Raw genomic sequence first — 19,254 nt, forward strand, 5'->3', positions numbered from 1 at the left:
AAACCTACAGGACGGTAGCTCTCTAGGAACAGGGTTGGAGTTAAAACCTACAGGACGGTAGCTCTCCAGGAACAGGGTTGGAGTTAAAACCTACAGGACGGTAGCTCTCCAGGAACGGGGTTGGAGTTAAAACATACAGGACGGTAGCTCTCCAGGAACAGGGTTGGAGTTAAAACCTAAAGGACGGTAGCTCTCCATGAACAGGGTTGGAGTTAAAACCTACAGGACGGTAGCTCTCCAGGAACAGGGTTGGCGCGAAAACCTACAGGACGGTAGCTCTCCAGGAACAGGGTTGGAGTTAAAACCTACAGGACGGTAGCTCTCCAGGAACAGGGTTGGAGTTAAAACCTACAGGACGGTAGCTCTCCAGGAACAGGGTTGGAGTTAAAACCTACAGGACGGTAGCTTTCCAGGAACAGGGTTGGAGTTAAAACCTACAGGACGTTAACTCTCCAGGAACAGGGTTGGAGTTAAACCCTACAGGACGGTAGCTCTCCAGGAACAGGGTTGGAGTTAAAACCTACAGGACGGTAGCTCTCCAGGAACAGGGTTGGAGTTAAAACCTACAGGACGGTAACTCTCCAGGAACAGGGTTGGAGTTAAACCCTACAGGACGGTAGCTCTCCAGGAACAGGGTTGGAGTTAAAACATACAGGACGGTAACTCTCCAGGAACAGGGTTGGAGTTAAAACATACAGGACGGTAGCTCTCCAGGAACAGGGTTGGAGTTAAAACCTACAGGACGGTAACTCTCCAGGAACAGGGTTGGAGTTAAACCCTACAGGACGGTAGCTCTCCAGGAACAGGGTTGGAGTTAAACCCTACAGGACGGTAGCTCTACAGGAACAGGGTTGGAGTTAAAACCTACAGGACGGTAGCTCTCCAGGAACAGGGTTGGAGTTAAAACCTACAGGACGGTAACTCTCCAGGAACAGGGTTGGAGTTAAACCCTACAGGACGGTAGCTCTACAGGAACAGGGTTGGAGAGCCCTGCTCTATGGAAATTAATTCAAGTGTACTTTCATTAAAGTTATCCTTAAAGGACTCGGTCCTTGACTTGTTCCTGTAAAATGAAAACTTTACTAGATACATAAAGTTAATCTTGGTTCCTCTCTCCCCAGGTTTACAGACCTGCTGGACCAGTGTGGTAAGGTGGACCTGGCTGTGCTGTCTCCTCCTCAGAAGGATTACTGGTCCATGCTGGCCTACAACCGGGCCAAGCTGTGTAACCTCCTGTTCTCTAACGAGCTCCACCGACGCCTCTCGCTCCACGGGGTCACCTGCAACGCAGTGCACCCTGGGAACATGATGTACACGGCCATCCATCGTAGCTGGTGGCTGATGACCCTGTTCTTCACCCTGGCTCGCCCCTTCACCAAGTCTATGGTAAGGAGACCGACAGTCTACACTTCTGATGCTAAAGGATCACCATATTGCATGGCTGTCACTATGTGGGCTAAAGGAGATATGACTCTTTGAGGTGTTTGTGTTATTTAATAGATGGCTACTTGGTTACTGAAGGAGTTGTGTGTGTTATTTAATAGATGGCTACTTGGTTACTGAAGGAGTTGTGTGTGTTATTTAATAGATGGCTACTTGGTTACTGAAGGAGTTGTGTGTGTTATTTAATAGATGGCTACTTGGTTATTGAATGTTATTTGCTACTTGAACTGACTGGTTGTTTTAGTGTGGATAGAGTAGATGCTACTGTTCATGGTCCTCATACTTTATTCTGTGGTCTCAACTGTCCTTCTTTAGTCCAAATATTAGTCTTGGCATCTATCTGCGAGACGAGAGGGAAGGATGGGGGAAGGAGCGTATCTCTGGAGCAGTCAGGGTTCAGGGAGAGGGTTTCACAGATAGAGAGATGGAGAAAGATTCACTGGCTTGTTCTTCCTCTTTTCCTCCTCGTCCTGTCTTTGTTAGTTTAGTTCTAAGAGTGTGTCTGCTCTTCTCCTCGTGAGGGTAGATATCATAAACCCGTACTGCTCTGAGACTATAGTGTTACGGTATAGTATAGCTACTACTCTCTGTACTAAACTCCTCACATATGGCTTTTCAATCATAGATGTTTTATCCATAACCAGCTCCCATGTGGAGAATGAATGATCATATATTCATATATTATATTAGCAGATTTGACACACACGCTTCTCTATGTCCCCTCTCTCTATAGACTTTTCATATTATCTCCATATGTTAAATTACAACTCAGTCTCAATCTATGCCTGTCTTTGTGCTATATTGATATTTGCACACAGGAGATTTTAAAGAGAAACAATGTATGTACTTATAACATACGTCTTATTACTGACATTTTACAATGTGTACATTGTCATTACTATGGTGTGTTGTTTCTGTAATACTTACACGCTGATGATGTGAATTATAAAAGCTCCCACTGTGATTTATCCTCTACTAATCTATAGACCTAACACACAGGCTCCTAGTCTACAAGGCTTCTCTACTAATCTATAGACCTAACACACAGGCTCCTAGTCTACAAGGCTTCTCTACTAATCTATAGACCTAACACACAGGCTTCTAGTCTACAAGGCTTCTCTACTAATCTATAGACCTAACACACAGGCTCCTAGTCTACAAGGCTTCTCTACTAATCTATAGACCTAACACACAGGCTCCTAGTCTACAAGGCTTCTCTACTAATCTATAGACCTAACACACAGGCTTCTAGTCTACAAGGCTTCTCTACTAATCTATAGACCTAACACACACAGGCTCCTAGTCTACAAGGCTTCTCTACTAATCTATAGACCTAACACACACAGGATCCTAGTCTACAAGGCTTCTCTACTAATCTATAGACCTAACACACACAGGCTCCTAGTCTACAAGGCTTCTCTACTAATCTATAGACCTAACACACACAGGCTCCTAGTCTACAAGGCTTCTCTACTAATCTATAGACCTAACACACACAGGATCCTAGTCTACAAGGCTTCTCTACTAATCTATAGACCTAACACACAGGCTCCTAGTCTACAAGGCTTCTCTACTAATCTATAGACCTAACACACACAGGCTCCTAGTCTACAAGGCTTCTCTACTAATCTATAGACCTAACACACAGGCTTCTAGTCTACAAGGCTTCTCTACTAATCTATAGACCTAACACACACAGGATCCTAGTCTACAAGGCTTCTCTACTAATCTATAGACCTAACACACAGGCTTCTAGTCTACAAGGCTTCTCTACTAATCTATAGACCTAACACACACAGGATCCTAGTCTACAAGGCTTCTCTACTAATCTATAGACCTAACACACAGGCTTCTAGTCTACAAGGCTTCTCTACTAATCTATAGACCTAACACACACAGGCTCCTAGTCTACAAGGCTTCTCTACTAATCTATAGACCTAACACACAGGCTCCTAGTCTACAAGGCTTCTCTACTAATCTATAGACCTAACACACAGGCTCCTAGTCTACAAGGCTTCTCTACTAATCTATAGACCTAACACACAGGCTCCTAGTCTACAAGGCTTCTCTACTAATCTATAGACCTAACACACACAGGATCCTAGTCTACAAGGCTTCTCTACTAATCTATAGACCTAACACACACAGGATCCTAGTCTACAAGGCTTCTCTACTAATCTATAGACCTAACACACAGGCTCCTAGTCTACAAGGCTCTCTACTAGTCCTGCCACTACCCTGGAGGCCATATGCTACTGTGATGTATGCTTTAGTTAGACTATTACATCAGTGCATTAGCCCCTTTGTCATCCTTTATCTATCTAGTGTTTTCACTACAGGCAGGATGGGATGTGGAGAGAAGAAGTATTTTAGTGAAGTGTGGTTGTGATGAATGATGTTGGACAGACAAAGGGAGTCAGGCAGACATGTGTGTCTCTGCTGACTGTTCTCTCTCCTCAGAGATGCTTCTCAGCAGGTTTCACTACACACTATTCTGTTTCCCCTACTCAACTATTATCTGAGTGGTGCCGCTACCTGTTGGCTCTCTATGATCCCCAATGAGCCTGTATCCTCTCTCCTCTCCTCTCCTCTCCTCTCCTCTCCTCTCCTCTCCTCTCCTCTCCTCTCCTCTCCTCTCCTCTCCTCTCCTCTCCTCTCCTCTCCTCTCCTCTCCTCTCCTCTCCTCTCCTCTCCTCTCCTCTCCTCTTCCTCTTCCTCTCCTCTTCCTCTTCCTCTTCCTCTCCTCTTCCTCTCTCTCATAGCCTCTGCCTCTCTTCCGCTATCTTTTTTGTATGTTATTTTTGTTCCCCATTAGCTGCTGCTAGTCTTCCTGGGGTCCAAACACATTACGTAACTGATGTTAAACATAAAACAAAAGATAAGATATAGAACACTGTCACACCACCACATACCGACAACACAAAATGTATGATATCGCTGTACAACAATATTACATTGTACGTGTGTGTAGAGGGTGTGTGCTAGCGCCCGTGTGCATATGCGTGTGTCTGTACCTGTGTGTGTGTCTCTTCAGTGTCCCCTCTGTTCCATAAGGTCTATTTTTACCTGTTTTTTACATCTAATTTTACTACTTGCATCAGTTACCTGATGTGAAATAGAGTTCCATGTAGTCATGGCTCTATGTAGCACTGTGCACCTCACATAGTCTGTTCTGGACTTGGGGATTGTGAAGAGACCTCCGGTGGCATGTCTTGTGGGGTACTGTATGCATGGGTGTCCGAGCTGTGTGCCAGTAGTTTAAACAGACAACTCGGTGCATGTCAACACTTCTTACAAAAACAAGTAGTGATGAAGTCAATTTCTCCTCCACTTTGAGCCATGAGAGATTGACATGCATATTATTAATGTTAGCTCTCTGTGTACATCCAAGGGCCAGCCGTGCTGCCCTGTTCTGAGTCAATTGCAATTATCCTAAGTCCCTCTTTGTGGCACCTGACCACACGACTGAATCATAGTCCAGGTGCAACCAAACTAGGGCCTGTAGGACCTGCCTTGTTGATAGTGTTGTCGAGAAATGAGTGCAGCGCTTTATTAAGGACAGACTTCTCCTCTTCTTAGCTGTCAACATGTTTTGGCCATGACAGTTTACAATCCAGGGTTAGTCCAAACAGTTTAGTCTCCTTAACTTGCTCAATTCCCACAGTATTCTTTACAAGATTTAGTTGAGGTTTAGGGTTTAGTGAATAATTTGTCCCAAATACAATGCTTTTAGTTGTTTAAATATTTAGGACTAACTTATTCCTTGCCACCCATTCTGAAACTAACTGCAGCTCTTTGTTGAGTTTACTCAAAGTCAATGGCATGTCGTTAGTAAAGATTGAAAAAAGTAAGGTGCCTAAACAGCTGCCCTGGGGAATTCCTGATTCTACCTGGATTATGTTGGAGAGGCTTCCATTAAAGAACACCCTCTTGTGTTCTGTTAGACAGGTAACTCTTTATCCACAATATAGGAGGGAGTGTAAAGCCATGACACATACGTTTTTCCAGCAGCAGACTATGATCGATCATGTGAAAAGCCACACTGAAGTCTAACAAAACAGCCCCTTATTCTCTATGTGTATTGCTACCTGAAACCCTTCACCTTTGCACAGATAGTAACATGCTCTGAGATCTACTTACTTTCAGCAGAATTAAACTGAGTTCATATGGTGTTTCCAAGAAAGGTACTTGTTTAAAATAGTATGAGACCAAAAAGAGATGTGTATGGAATATATCATGTCTTAGGGCTGTTATGGCAGTGTGTGGGGTAGGGGAGGGGGGCTTCTAACTGTTTTGGACTTCTGAGCACCCAGTTGCAATTAGCAGCCTAATTTTTCCTCCAGACCAGGGCGGGAGGTTTTCATACATGCGGTTAATTAACTAACAGTGGTGTAGATGTTTGTAAATATTAAAGGACAAAGGTAGCTAGTGCTGTTATTAAATACTGATGTGCTGACACAGGATTTAGCTTAACGTCCTGTGTCTGATAAAGACTACACACACACCAGAGCACCACACACCCTTTAGCCGAGCATTTGCTGTTATTTAAATCCGCGGTTGATAAGGCATCTGAATGTGTATCCTCTTTAACACCCCAGACCTCTCCCCTCTTACCCCCACATTAAGGCTTAATAAAACAGTGATATTATTTCACTTATTGTGAGCGGGGATATGAAGATGCTATCGTTTTAATTGCTAGCCTTCGCTTATGGGATCCGTGGAGATTGTTCCGGAATGCAAACATAAGCAGAATGTCGACTCCCCAAAGAATGATCAAAATGTCCCAGTGTGTGTCTGTTGTGCAAATTACTCAAGCCTGTACACACACACGCTCGCACACACAGACAGACAGACAGACAGACAGACAGACAGACACACACACACACATGCTTGAACACACAAACAGGCACACACAAACAGACACATACACACACGCTCGCACACACAAACAGACACACACACACACACACACACACACACATACACACACACACATACACACACACACACACACACACACACACACAGTACGGACAATCACTGAAACACCTGGAGTTGCATGCGGTTTTAAAATTATTTATTTAGTTGTTGTTAAAGCGGGTTAATGTCTTGGATCATTAGATCCTCTCACAGAATGTTGTACTGTATATAGCCTAGTTCAGTGCTTTATATGCACTATTATTTAATGTAGGCCCATACACTCATATTAATGAAGAAATTCTGTGATATTTTTTCATTAGATATAAAATATTATTAATGGTGTATTTCAGTGGCTTCTATATGTAGAGCAGTCATCTGAGGAGAATAGAAAACATTATTTTTAATATCCTAGTAGGGAATTGCAGCCCCCTCCCTCTGTGATCAGAGTGGAGAGAGGCATCTATAAAGAGCCATGACGTTTTAATCAGCCAGACGATCACTCACTAACATCATGTTCCACTCCCTATGCCTTCATCTGCTTATCAGAGATCGTGCGGCCACGCCTGGCCCACTGTTTCCCGCTTTTAGATAATCCAAGGTCTTTACAGGGAGAGTTTCACTCTGTTCTTAAATGTGGTTATAACAACTCAATACTCTAGCCAGCAGCGTGTGTGCATGTGGGTGTGTGTGTGTGTGTCTGTGCATGTGGGTGAGTGCGTGCGTGTGTGTCTGTGCATGTGGGTGAGAGCGTGTGTGTCTGTGCATGTGGGTGAGTGCGTGTGTGTCTGTGCATGTGGGTGAGTGCGTGCGTGTCTGTGCATGTGGGTGAGTGCGTGTGTGTCTGTGCATGTGGGTGAGTGCGTGTGTGTCTGTGCATGTGGGTGAGTGCGTGTGTGTCTGTGCATGTGGGTGAGTGCGTGTGTGTCTGTGCATGTGGGTGTGTGTCTGTGCATGTGGGTGAGTGTGTGTGTGTCTGTGCATGTGGGTGAGTGCGTGTGTGTCTGTGCATGTGGGTGAGTGCGTGTGTGTCTGTGCGTGTGGGTGTGTGTCTGTGCATGTGGGTGAGTGTGTGTGTGTCTGTGCATGTGGGTGAGTGCGTGTGTGTGAGAGGCCAAACACAGCTCTTATCTCTAGCACTTTTGATGTGAGGAAAACGGAATGTGGAAATATAGATCATTCTGGGTGAACGAACGCCTGTCTACTGTCTAGCTCTACAGTTCAAATCTAATTGTATTTGTCACATGCGCCGAATACAACAGGTGTACACCTTACAGTGAAATGCTTACTTACAAGCCCTTAACCAACCCATGCAGTTTTAAGAAAATACCTTAAAAAAAAGAGATAAGAATAACAAATAATTAAAGAGCAGCAGTAAATAACAATAGAGGGATATATACAGGGGGTACCAGTACAGAGTCAATGTGCATAGAAAATAACAGAGTAGCAGCGTAGGGGGGGGGGGGGGGCAAATGCAAATAGTCTGGGTATCCATTTGATTAGCTGTTCAGGAGTCTTATGGCTTGGGGTAGAAGCTGTTTAGAAGCCTCTTGGACCTAGACTTGGCGCTCCGGTACTGCTTGTCGTGCAATAGCAGAGAGAACAGTCTATGACTAGGGTGGGTGAAGTCTTTGACCATTTCTTTGGCCTTCCTCTGACACCGCCTGGTATAGAGGTCCTGAATGGTAGGAAGCTTGGCCCCGGTGATGTACTGGGCCGTACAAACTACCCTCTGTAGTGCCTTGCGTTTGGAGGGTGAGCAGTTGCCACACCAGGCAGGGATGCAACCCGTCAGGGGGCTCTCGATGGTGCAGCTGTAAAACCTTTTGAGGATCTGAGGATCCATGCCAAATCTTTTCAGTCTCCTGAGGGGGAATAGGCTTTGTCGTGCCGTCTTCATGACTGTCTTGGTGTGCTTGGACCATGTTAGTTTGTTGGTGATGTGGACACCAAGGAACTTGAAGCTCTCAACCTGCTACACTGCAGCCCTGTTGATGAGAATGGGGGCATGCTCGGTCCTCTTTTCCCTGTAGTCCACAATCATCTCCTTTGTCTTGATCATGTTAAGGGAGAGGTTGTTGTCCTGGCACCACACGGTCAGGTCTCTGACCTCCTCCCAATAGGCTGTCTCATCGTTGTCTGTGATCAGCCCTACCACTGTTGTGTCATCGGCAAACTTAATGATGGTGTTGGAGTTGTGCCTGGCAGGGCAGTCATGAGTGAACAGGGAGTACAGCAGGGGACTGAGCACTCACCCCTGAGGGGCCCCTGTGTTGAGGATCAGTGGCGGATATGTTGTTACCTAACCTTACCACCTGGGGGCGGCCTGTCAGGAAGTCCAGGATCCAGTTGCAGAGTGAGGTGTTTAGTCCCAGGTTCCTTAGCTTAGTGGTGAGCTTTGAGGGCACTATGGTGTTGAAGGCTGAACTGTAGTCAATGAATAGCATTCTCACATAGGTGTTCCTTTTGTCCAGGTGTGAAAGGGGAGTGTGGAATGCAATAGACATTACATCATCATGGATCTGTTGGTGCGGTATGCAAATTGGAGTGGGTCTAGGGTTTCTGGGATGATGGTGTTGACGTGAGCCATGACCAGCCTTTCAAAGCCCTTCATGGCTACAGACGTGAGTGCTACGGGTCAGTAGTCATTTAGGCAGGTTACCTTAGTGTTCTTGGGCACAGGGACTATGGTGGTCTGCTTGAAACATGTTGGTATTACAGACTCAAACAGGGAGAGGTTGAAAATGTCAGTGAAGACACTTGCCAGTTGGTCAGCGCATGGTCGGAGTAAACGTCCTGGTAATCCGTCTGGCCCTGCGGCCTTGTGAATGTTGACCTGTTTAAAGGTCTTACATCGGCTGCGGAGAGCGTGATCACACAGTCGCCCGGAACAGGTGATGCTAACATGCTTGTTTCAGTGTTACTTGCCTCGAAGTGAGCATAGAAGTTATTTTGCTCGTCTGGTAGGCTCGTGTCACTGGGCAGCTCTCGGCTGTGCTTCCCTTTGTAGTCTGTAATAGTTTGCAAGCTGGTGTATTACGATTCGATCTTAGTCCTGTATTGATGCTTTGCCTGTTTGATGGTTCGTCGGAGGACATAGTGGGAGTTCTTATAAGCTTCCGGGTCAGAGTCCCGCTCCTTGAAAGCAGCAGCTCTTGCCTTTAGCTCAGTGTGAATGTTGTCTGTAATCCAGCTTCTGGTCGGGGTCTGTATGTACAGTTTAGGCCATATTGTGGTTGTGTGTTTGTGTACTTGACCTTTCAGTCTTGAGGCAGTCTTGTCAATCAGCAGTGTTGACATGTTTCTGTGACATTTTGTTGACTGGCGTCTTCTCTACTCCTTCAGGAGCTCCTTAATATGCTTAGGGTAGGATTTGCCCTTTGGCACTGATCTAGAATCAGCTTGCCCTAATCAGATTGTTAACTCAACTATTAGGGAGGAATCACAAGACTGACCTTAGACCAGTGTCTAGGGGCAACTTCACTCCACTTTAATGGTCGAAGAAGAGGTGGGTTGTGGGTAAAGGCTCTGAGCGGTCTCTCTGGTCCAATCAGACATGTCCATTCCTTGGGGGGTGGTACCTTCAGTGCTCACTCCCATGCTCCTTAGCGTTTAAGAATACTAATAATTACCCAGCATTCAGCCTGGGGCGCCAGCCCACCTTTTTACATATGCAGGGCTGAACTTCTGACCAGCATTCAGACAGACAGACAGACCGACAGACAGTAATATACCATACAGTTCAGCTGGGTTTCTCTGAGTGAAGACACAAGATAGAGCCTTTAACTAGCTCCTCTGTGCTTTGCTCTCCGCCCCACGTTCCTTGTCTCTATGTCTCTAACCCCCCCAAACTCCCCCATCCCCCTCTTTGGCCTCGGGTCCTAGACCCCTGCCGTCTCTCCGCTCTTTCTTGGTCCTCGGTAACGAGGGCTCTGCTGCTATTAGGAGATGACTCAACCAGGTGCACAGGCTACTGACCACTGATACCTAATGAACTGTCTGAGAGATACTCTGAGAGCTATCACCTTGAGGGAAGTGGTGGGAGAGGGAGAGAGAAAAAGAGTGAGTGTTTGAGGGAGAGGTGGTGAAAGAGAGAGAGTGGTGATGGTTTCTTTTTTTCTCTCTACAGAATGACAGCGTTTGTACAGTATCTGTGTATCTCCTCACTGTCAGGTCTAAGGTCACACACACCCAGGCGGAGAGCTTAGCCCTATCATACTGGCTCTGCTGTGGGCTGTGACAGCCTCTCTGTGCCGGTCTGTGTGGTGCTCAGCCGTGCGGAGAGAGAGATAGAGGGGGGTAGAGGTCCCTCCAGTCCCAGACCTCTACAGCTGTAATGGGGGTAATGAGCTGCCAGCTCCCTAGGATGAAGTCATTACAGTTGATTAAGAGCAGCACAGGTAGAGAACATCTTCATTCACACTGGAGATACCCTACAGTGATACAGAGCACTGGAATAGAACTACAGGCTCAAAGTAGGCCCGCTTCAGCTGTACCTCTCACCTCACAGCTCTAACCTTCCTCCAGCTCCAGGGTCCAGACACCTCAGGGAGACCATTAGGCCCTGCAGCCCTCTAAGGCCGAGGTTGGCCTAAAGTACCCCGACCTGGAGGTCAGGTCCGGACAGGCTTCAAACACCCAGGGAGCCACTCTCTAACATAAAGACCCAGATCAGAGAAAAGACCAGGCTATACAATTCTGACTTCTCTTCTTTTTACTCTATCCCTCCACCCACCCCCACACTGCCAATATCTCTCCCCTGACCCCATCGAGGAGTAAAGAGGGAAACCATCACCCCTTTCTCTCTCTCCCCTCTCCCATCCCCCACCCCTCTCTGTTGTGACACTGTGGCTGATGGACTATTTTTTTTAATTGATTTCTAAAATGTACGTAAGCAGCCGATCCCCCAGCCCAGATTACCTATTGATTTTTTTTTATATGAAAAGCTCATTACAGAAGCAGGAAACTGCAACACAAAAAGCTAGCCAACCTTTGCATAAATCCTTTAATTGAATTTCCAGAGCCTGTGGTTCTACATGTTTTAATTAAATCCATTTATTTTTTTCCTGCCAGAGTGTTGCTATGTGATTTGCATGCTGTGAAGTGGAAGCCGGCCCAGATAAAGTGCCATTGATCCTTATTAAGACTCACCTCTGGGCTCGCTCTAAACCACACACACAAATTAAATGTGCTCATGGTGCATACACTTATTGCCCACATGAACGGATTAGGGAGACGGAGGGAGACGGAGGGAGACAGAGGGAGAGCGAGAGAGATCAGAAGGGAGAGAGGTGGCGAGAAGAGGGAGTAATTAATGGTTGTTCATATTAATGTAATATTTCACCTTAGTGTCTGTCTGTGGGTTATAAAGTACTTGTTCATAAATACAGCTTGGCCTGGATGTTACATCGGTTTCACATCAAACTCACCAGAGTGTCACGCCCTGATCTGTTTCACCTGTTCCTGTGATTGTCTCCACCCCCTACAGGTGTCGCTTATTTTCCCCAGTGTATTTATCTCTGTGTTTCCTGTCTCTCTGTGCCAGTTCATTTGGTATGTTTAACCTTTCTAGGACATGAGTTCCGCTACTGGAACCCCTGACAACATTCCGCTGAAAAGGCAGCGCGGGTAATTCAAAAATATTTTTGGGGAAATATGTAATTTTCACACATTAACAAGTCCAATACAGCAAATGAAAGATACACATCTTGTTAATCTACCCATCGTGTACGATTTAAAACATGTTTTACAGTGAAAACACAACATATGATTTTGTTAGATCACTGCCAAGTCCAAAAAACACACAGCCATTTTCCCAGCTAAAGATAGGAGTCACAAAACGCAGAAATAGAGATAAAATGAATCACTAACCTTTGATGATCTTCATCAGATGACACTCATAGGACATCATGTTACACAATACATGTATGTTTTGTTCAATAATGTGCATATTTATATCCACAAATCTTAGTTTACATTGGCGCCATGTTCAGAAATGCCTCCAAAATATCCTGAGAAATTGCAGAGAGCCACATCTAATAACAGAAATACTCATCATACACTTTGATGAAAGATACATGTTTTACATAGAATTAAAGATACACTTGTTCTTAATGCAACCGCTGTCAGATTTCAAAAAGACTTTACGGAAAAAGCACACCATGCAATTCTCTGAGACGGCGCTCAGATAAAACAGCATTTCTCCTTCATGTTGGAGTCAACAGAAATATGAAATTACATCATAAATATTCCCTTACCTTTGATGATCTTCATCAGAATGCACTCCTAGTTCCACAATAAATTGTTGTTTTGTTCGATAATGTCAATTATTTATGTCCAAGTAGCTACTTTTGCTAGCACGTTTAGTACACATGTCCAAACGCTCGCGCAGATCCAGGCGAACTCGGACGAAAACTTCAAAAGTTTATATTATAGTTTGAATAAACTAGTCAAACTAAGTAGAGAATCAATCTTCAGTATGTTGTTATCATAAATATCCAATAACGTTCCAACCGGAGAATTCCTTTGAGTCTACAGAAGTGCTGGAACGCAAGACGATATCATTTGGAATGCGCGTGACCAAGAACTGGCCCTCTGCCAGACCACTGACTGAAACAGCTCCCATCCGGCCCCACATCACAGTAGACACTTCATTCAACGTTCTACAGACTGTTGACATCTAGTGGAAGGCGTAGGAAGTGAAATCAAATCCATATTCCACTGGGATTTGAATAGGCGATGAGTTGAAAATCGACCAGCCTCAGAATTTCCACTTCCTGTTTGGAAGTTTGCCTGCCATATGAGTTATGTTATACTCACAGACATAATTCAAACAGTTTTAGAAACTTCAGAGTGTTTTCTATCCAATAGTAATCATAATATATTAGCATCTGGGACTGAGTAGGAGGCAGTTCACCCTGGGCACGCTATTCATCCAAAGTGAAAATGCTGCCCCCTATCCCTAACAAGTCAAGTCGACCAGCGTGTTTTTCCCGTTCTCCTTTTTCTAGTCCTCCCGGTTTTGACCCTTGCCTGTTCTCTGGATTTTGTACCCGCCTGCCTGACCATTCTGCCTGCCTTGACCACGAGCCTGTCTGCCACTCTGTACCTCCTGGACTCTGAGCTGGTTTTGATCTTTTTGCCTGTCCACTACCATTCTCTTACCTACCCCTTTGGATTAATAAACATTTTAAGACTCCAACCATATGCCTCCTTTGTCTGCATCTGGGCCTCGCCTTGTGTCATGATACCAGAGACCAATTGCTGAAATTGAGACAAAGACTCATAAGTTAAATTGCATAGGCATGCATGTGTAATGATATGTGCCCTTTATAATACACAAGAGTATGTGTGTGTGTGTGTTGGAGAGTTATCCTGTATTTGTGCCAGGTGATATAGCCAGCAGACAGAGAAGGCCTCTCTGCTATGCACACTGGGAGAAGATCAATAGAGAAGAATCTGTAGCCTCCACTATAAACTTCTCCCCTGCTCCTCTCTGTTGTCAGGTCCACTCTCCCATCTGTTGTCAGGTCCACTTAAACACTGCACCTCACTCTATAAGGCATGCTCTGCTAATGAATAACACAGACAGAGGCCCTAGCACTGACTGACCACACATACACGCAGGGCCGGGACAATACCAGTACTTGTTAGTATCGTGGCAAGGAAACAAAACACATGAAGCGGATGTAACTTCTGTAGAAAACATCCCTAATGTTGGAAATAAACATTGTTGTCATCGAGTCACATGTATTTATTTTCCAAGCTATTGCTCACAAGATTGTACATACAGCAGGTGTTTAAAGTGCCAAATCGTTTGGTCAGATTTGTGTTTTCATTTTTGCCATGGAAAAAATATTGCTATGCTGGCATCGTTCTGGCCCTACCCACATGCCACATAAACACAGGAAATCAAGGGTCAGGAGAGGAGGAGAGGGATGAAGAAACTGTATATCTACTGTATAGTGCAGGTATTGGAAAAACCTTTACACTGTCCCACTGACTCTCCGTTAGTCATCCCATCTTTTTTCCCAATACTTGCACTATACAGTCCCTCTTCATCTCCTTCCCTGTTTCTTACTGTTCTTTTGTCACTCTCTCATTAAAGCCTTGCCTTGGACTGATCCGTGTAGTGTAGTGTCAGCAGTATAGTGGTGGTGGTATTGACACAGGTCTGTCCTCTCTGCTCCTCTGGTCTGGTATGTCTGGGCAGTAGCCCCCCTCTCTTACTGTGGCCATGGCCACGGCTCAATTCAATTTAAAATGGTTTTATTGGCATGGGAAACATATGTTTACATTGCCAAAGCAAGTGAAATAAACAAACAAAAGTTTCAAAGATAGAGAAATTTCAAGTGTAATCTACACCATTTAGCCAGGCATATTGTTACGAACCGGCTCGTAGCCTGTAACAAAGAAGGAGACAACATGGAGATAAAGAAATAACAAACATATTTATTAAATAAAGTTAACTATATAGAAGTAACAATGGTGTGTGTAGTCAGGTGTTCAGGTGTATTCATCCTCAGGACGCACCGGAACCCAGGTGTGTCCCATTTTGCTGACGATCCTCCCGGCTCACCAACATCCTATTCATCCTAAAACAAGAGCAAAGAGAAAGAATTTGTCAGACAGAGTGGGAGGGTCGTCACACTATTCATACAGGGGAGGTTTGTCTCATATCTAATAGGGGTTAGTAATATAGCTACACTGTGAGCTGTATAGAGTGGTCTCTGAGAGCTAAATGCTTTTAATCCACATACATTTACATAACATTGTGTGTGAGTGGTGGTGTGAAAGGTCAGCAGCCACATATAGGAGGAAGCCTATTCCACAGGGCCATCTGGATGGAACTCTCACACCTGACCTCTGACCTCTAATATTACTGATTATATAAACAACAGACAGACAGTGGGATGGATGATATATGTGGGGATGTACACGTACAGTACCAGTCAAAAGTTTAGACACACCTACTCATTCAAGGGTTTTTCTTTATTTTGACTATTTTCTACATTGTATAATAATAGTGAAGACATCAAAACTATGAAATAACACATAGAATCATGTTGTAACCAAAAAAGTGTTAAATGTTTTATATTTGAGATTCTTCAAAGTAGATTCTTCCACCCTTTGCCTTGATGACAGCTTTGCACACTCTGGGATGCATTTCAATTAACAGGTGTGCCTTGTTAAAAGTTAATTTGTGGAATTTCTTTCCTTAATGTGTTTGAGCCAATCAGTTGTGTTGTGACAAGGTAGGGATGGTATACAGAAGCAAGCCCTATTTGGTAAAAGACCAAGTCCATATATTGGCAAGAACAGCTCAAATAGGCAATGAGAAATGACAGTCCATCATTACTTTAAGACATGAACGTCAGTCAATTAGGAACATTTCAAGAACTTTGAAAGTTTCTTCAAGTGCAGTCGCAAAAACCATCAAGCGCTATGATGAAACTGGCTCTCATGAGGACCGCCACTGGAAAGGAAGACCCACAGTTAACTCTGCTGCTGCAGAGGATACGTTCATTAGAGTTACCAGCCTCAGAAATTTCAGCCCAAATAAAGGCTTCACAGAGTTCACAAGTAACATATACATATCAACATCAACTGTTCAGAGGAGACTGTGTGAATCAGGCCTTCATGGTCAAATTGCTGCAAAGAAACCACTACTAAAGGACACCAATAAGAAGAAGAGACTTGCTTGGGCCAAGAAACACGCACAATGGACATTAGACTGATGGAAATCTGTCCTTTGGTCTGATGAGTCCAAATTTGAGATTTTTGGTTCCAACCGCTGTGTCTTTGTGGTTCCCAAAGTGAAGCATGGAGGAGGAGGTGTGCGGATGTGGTGGTACTTTGCTGGTGACACTGTCAGGATATATTTGACCAAGAAGGAGAGTGATGGAGTGCTGCATCAGAAGACACCTCCACAGTCACCCGACCTCAACCCAATTGAGATGGTTTGGGATGAGTTGGACCACAGAGCGAAGGAAAAGCAGCCAACAGTGCTCAGAATATGTGGGAACTCCTTCAGGACTGTTGGAAAAGCATTCCTCATGAAGCTGGTTGAGAGAATGCCAAGAGTGTGCAAAGCTGTCATTAAGGCAAAGGGTGGCTACTTTGAAGACTCTCAAATAAAAATATATTTAGATTTGTTGAACACTTTTTTGGTTACTACATGATTCCATATGTGTTATTTCATATTACTACAATGTAGAAAATAGTAAAAATTAATAAAAACCCTTGAATGAGTAGGTGTGTCCAAACTTTTGACTGGTACTGTATGTGTTACATTTGTATAGCTTCTCTACATTTCTCTATATTGATGTGTCTCTATCCTGTCTGTATTACTGATCTGTAGACACTTAAGTTGGTGTCGCGCTGTCCATCACCTATCCTACCTACTCACAACTATCTCATCTAGTGGTAAACCACATTGGTTTAATTCTAAACGTTGCATTTTCATGAGGATTATAATCCAATAAAACTAAAGCTGCCCTTGTTTTCCATCATTTGTTTCCCCAGTCTTCTCTGCCTCCCTCCCACTGTAAATACATGTAGATCAGGTGGTCCTGTACGAGGGACCCCCATGGGGCCAGGCCGCTCTCTGTCTTATTGATTGTGTTACTGTTGCCTGTTGGGTGCAATCATGTGTGCAATGCGTCTAGTGCTGTCTGGCTCCCACCTGGGCCATTAGATTAGGCTGATGTATTCACGCATTGATTAGTCATTACACTTAGACATCATTAGCCAATCAACTACCTGGGATCTGCTCTACTTGACCTCTGATCTCCTAGCTCTAGAACACACACACACACACACACACACACACACACACACACACACACACACACACACACACACACACACACACACACAGCACATTGTTATGATATGGTGTTTGATATTGATATGATTTCCCCCCATACTTTTCTCAATCACATGCATCAAAGAACAATTGAACACAATTGTCAAGTCTAGCTGAGCTGAGCTGAATCGTGGGCTGGGGCTGAGACTTGGGCATAGACCTAGGCTGGGGTTGGTTCGACAAAGATCTGCTGATAAACAGTAGGTATGATTTTAGTCCAGGCCAGACTTGACTGTTTAACATGGAGAGTAGTCTATCTGTCTCATTGGTCTGTCTGGCCAGCCAATGTCAGGGCTATCACCTTGAGAGCTGCGCTCGGAAAATAATAAGCCCCTTTCTCCCTCTCCTTTACCCCCCCTCTCCCACTCCCTCCCCCCTCCTACCCGCCCCATCTCCCCTCTCTCCCTCTCCTTTACCCCCCCTCTCCCGCTCCCTCCCCCCTCCTACCCTCTCCATCTCCCCTTTCTCCCTCTCATTCCTCCTCCCACTCCATCTCCCCTCTCTCCCTCCTTTATCCCCCTGTCTCTCACCCCCTCCCTCCCGCTCCATCTCCCCTTTCTCCCTCTCCTTCCTCCCCCCTCCCTCCCTTCCACTCCATCTCCCCTCTCTCCCTCTCCTTTATCCCCCTGGCTCCCACTCCCCCCCTTCCGCCTCATCTCCCCCCTCCATCTCCTCTGTTTTCTGCTCACTCAACCCATATTGAGCCAGTGTGTGAGGGATACTGTTTTAGGTACAGAGGCCATTGATGTGTGTGGTACATAGTTTGGATGGATCTGTGTGTGTGGATCTGAGTGAGTGCTATAGGATGTTTCTATTGAATATGAGCTGGCTACTCTGTGTCTGTGCATAACATTTGTATTGGAGAGGAAACTACTGATTTGATAATGCCATTGACGTTTCTGCTGTAGAACACACAAACTAAAGCATCGTGTTTTACTCTGGAGGAGCGAGAGGTCCCAGTTGCACTTAACAAACAATAAGTCCATGCAAACAGCTTATCGGAAAAGAGAGAGAAAGAGATCGATGTAGTCTTGGTTCTTTAGACCTATTCTTTTCTGCCAGATTTTCTCTCTCCATATTCATCTCATGAGAGTGGTTACTGATATGGTGTGCATTGCTAACATTGTGATGAAGATATATTTGAACATATTGAACCATTCTCAGCTATTAATTTGTACCCGTGTTGTTTAGGTCCTCTTTGACCACATGGGACTACAGTTTAGATGCAGGGCTGTAAACAGTGTGTTTCTGTTCATTCCAGCACACTTTTTGGAACTATAATAACATTAACACACAGACTCATTCAGAATCAAATAACTACTTTTCCTACAACGAGAAGCCTCCCTCTCTATGTGTCCACACAGAGCAGAGCAAAGAGATCTGAGATGGAGGGATTCTGAATGGAGTCAATGTGTTTAATTACATCAGAACGAGGAGGAGAGGGGAGAGATGTTCTTTGATGAGGGCTCTGGATGGAGTGTATACTGTACATGTGGAAGGGGGATACCTAGTCCGTTGCATAACTGAATGCGTTCAACCAAAATGTGTCTTCCGCATTTAACTCAACCCCTCTGAATCAGAGAGGTGCGGGGGGCTGCCTTAATCCATGTCCACATCATAAGTGCCCAGGGAGCAGTTGTTGTTGGGGGTTAACCGCCTTGCTCAAGGGCAGAAAAGCAGATTTTTCTACCTTGCCGGTTTGTAGATTCGAACCAACGAACTTTAGGTTACTGGCCCAACGCTCTGTTGTGTTATGTGGTTATTACGCATGGTTTTACTTAACAGAGTTAGAGATGGGGGAGGGGGACGTGGGGAGAAAGGAGTGTGATTATCTGACCTTTGGTGCAGAGAAGAATGAATGCCATTTGGGTCAGTGCTCTTTATGAAACTACTCTCTCCCCCATCTCTCTCTCCCTCCCTCCCCCTCCGTCCCTCTTTCTCTCCCTACCTCTTTAATTGTGTAGCAGTAAAGTAGTGTAGGGTCAGTGGTTTTTCAAGGTGGCGCCCCATGTGTGTTTCTGTCTAAT

General features: G+C 44.9%; 1 protein-coding gene across 1 annotated transcript in view; it reads left to right on the forward strand.

The window, feature by feature from the left end:
* The window catches only part of LOC129861820 (WW domain-containing oxidoreductase-like), a 196,059-nt gene that overhangs the window by 16,947 nt on the left and 159,858 nt on the right, over window positions 1–19,254 (forward strand). Inside the window, exon 2 of the mRNA XM_055932967.1 lies at window positions 1,087–1,386. Coding sequence (XP_055788942.1) covers window positions 1,087–1,386 — 300 coding nt within the window. The remainder of the gene's footprint in view (window positions 1–1,086; window positions 1,387–19,254) is intronic.

The sequence above is a fragment of the Salvelinus fontinalis genome, chromosome 9 (assembly GCF_029448725.1).
Source record: "Salvelinus fontinalis isolate EN_2023a chromosome 9, ASM2944872v1, whole genome shotgun sequence".
NCBI classification, from domain to species: domain Eukaryota; kingdom Metazoa; phylum Chordata; class Actinopteri; order Salmoniformes; family Salmonidae; genus Salvelinus; species Salvelinus fontinalis.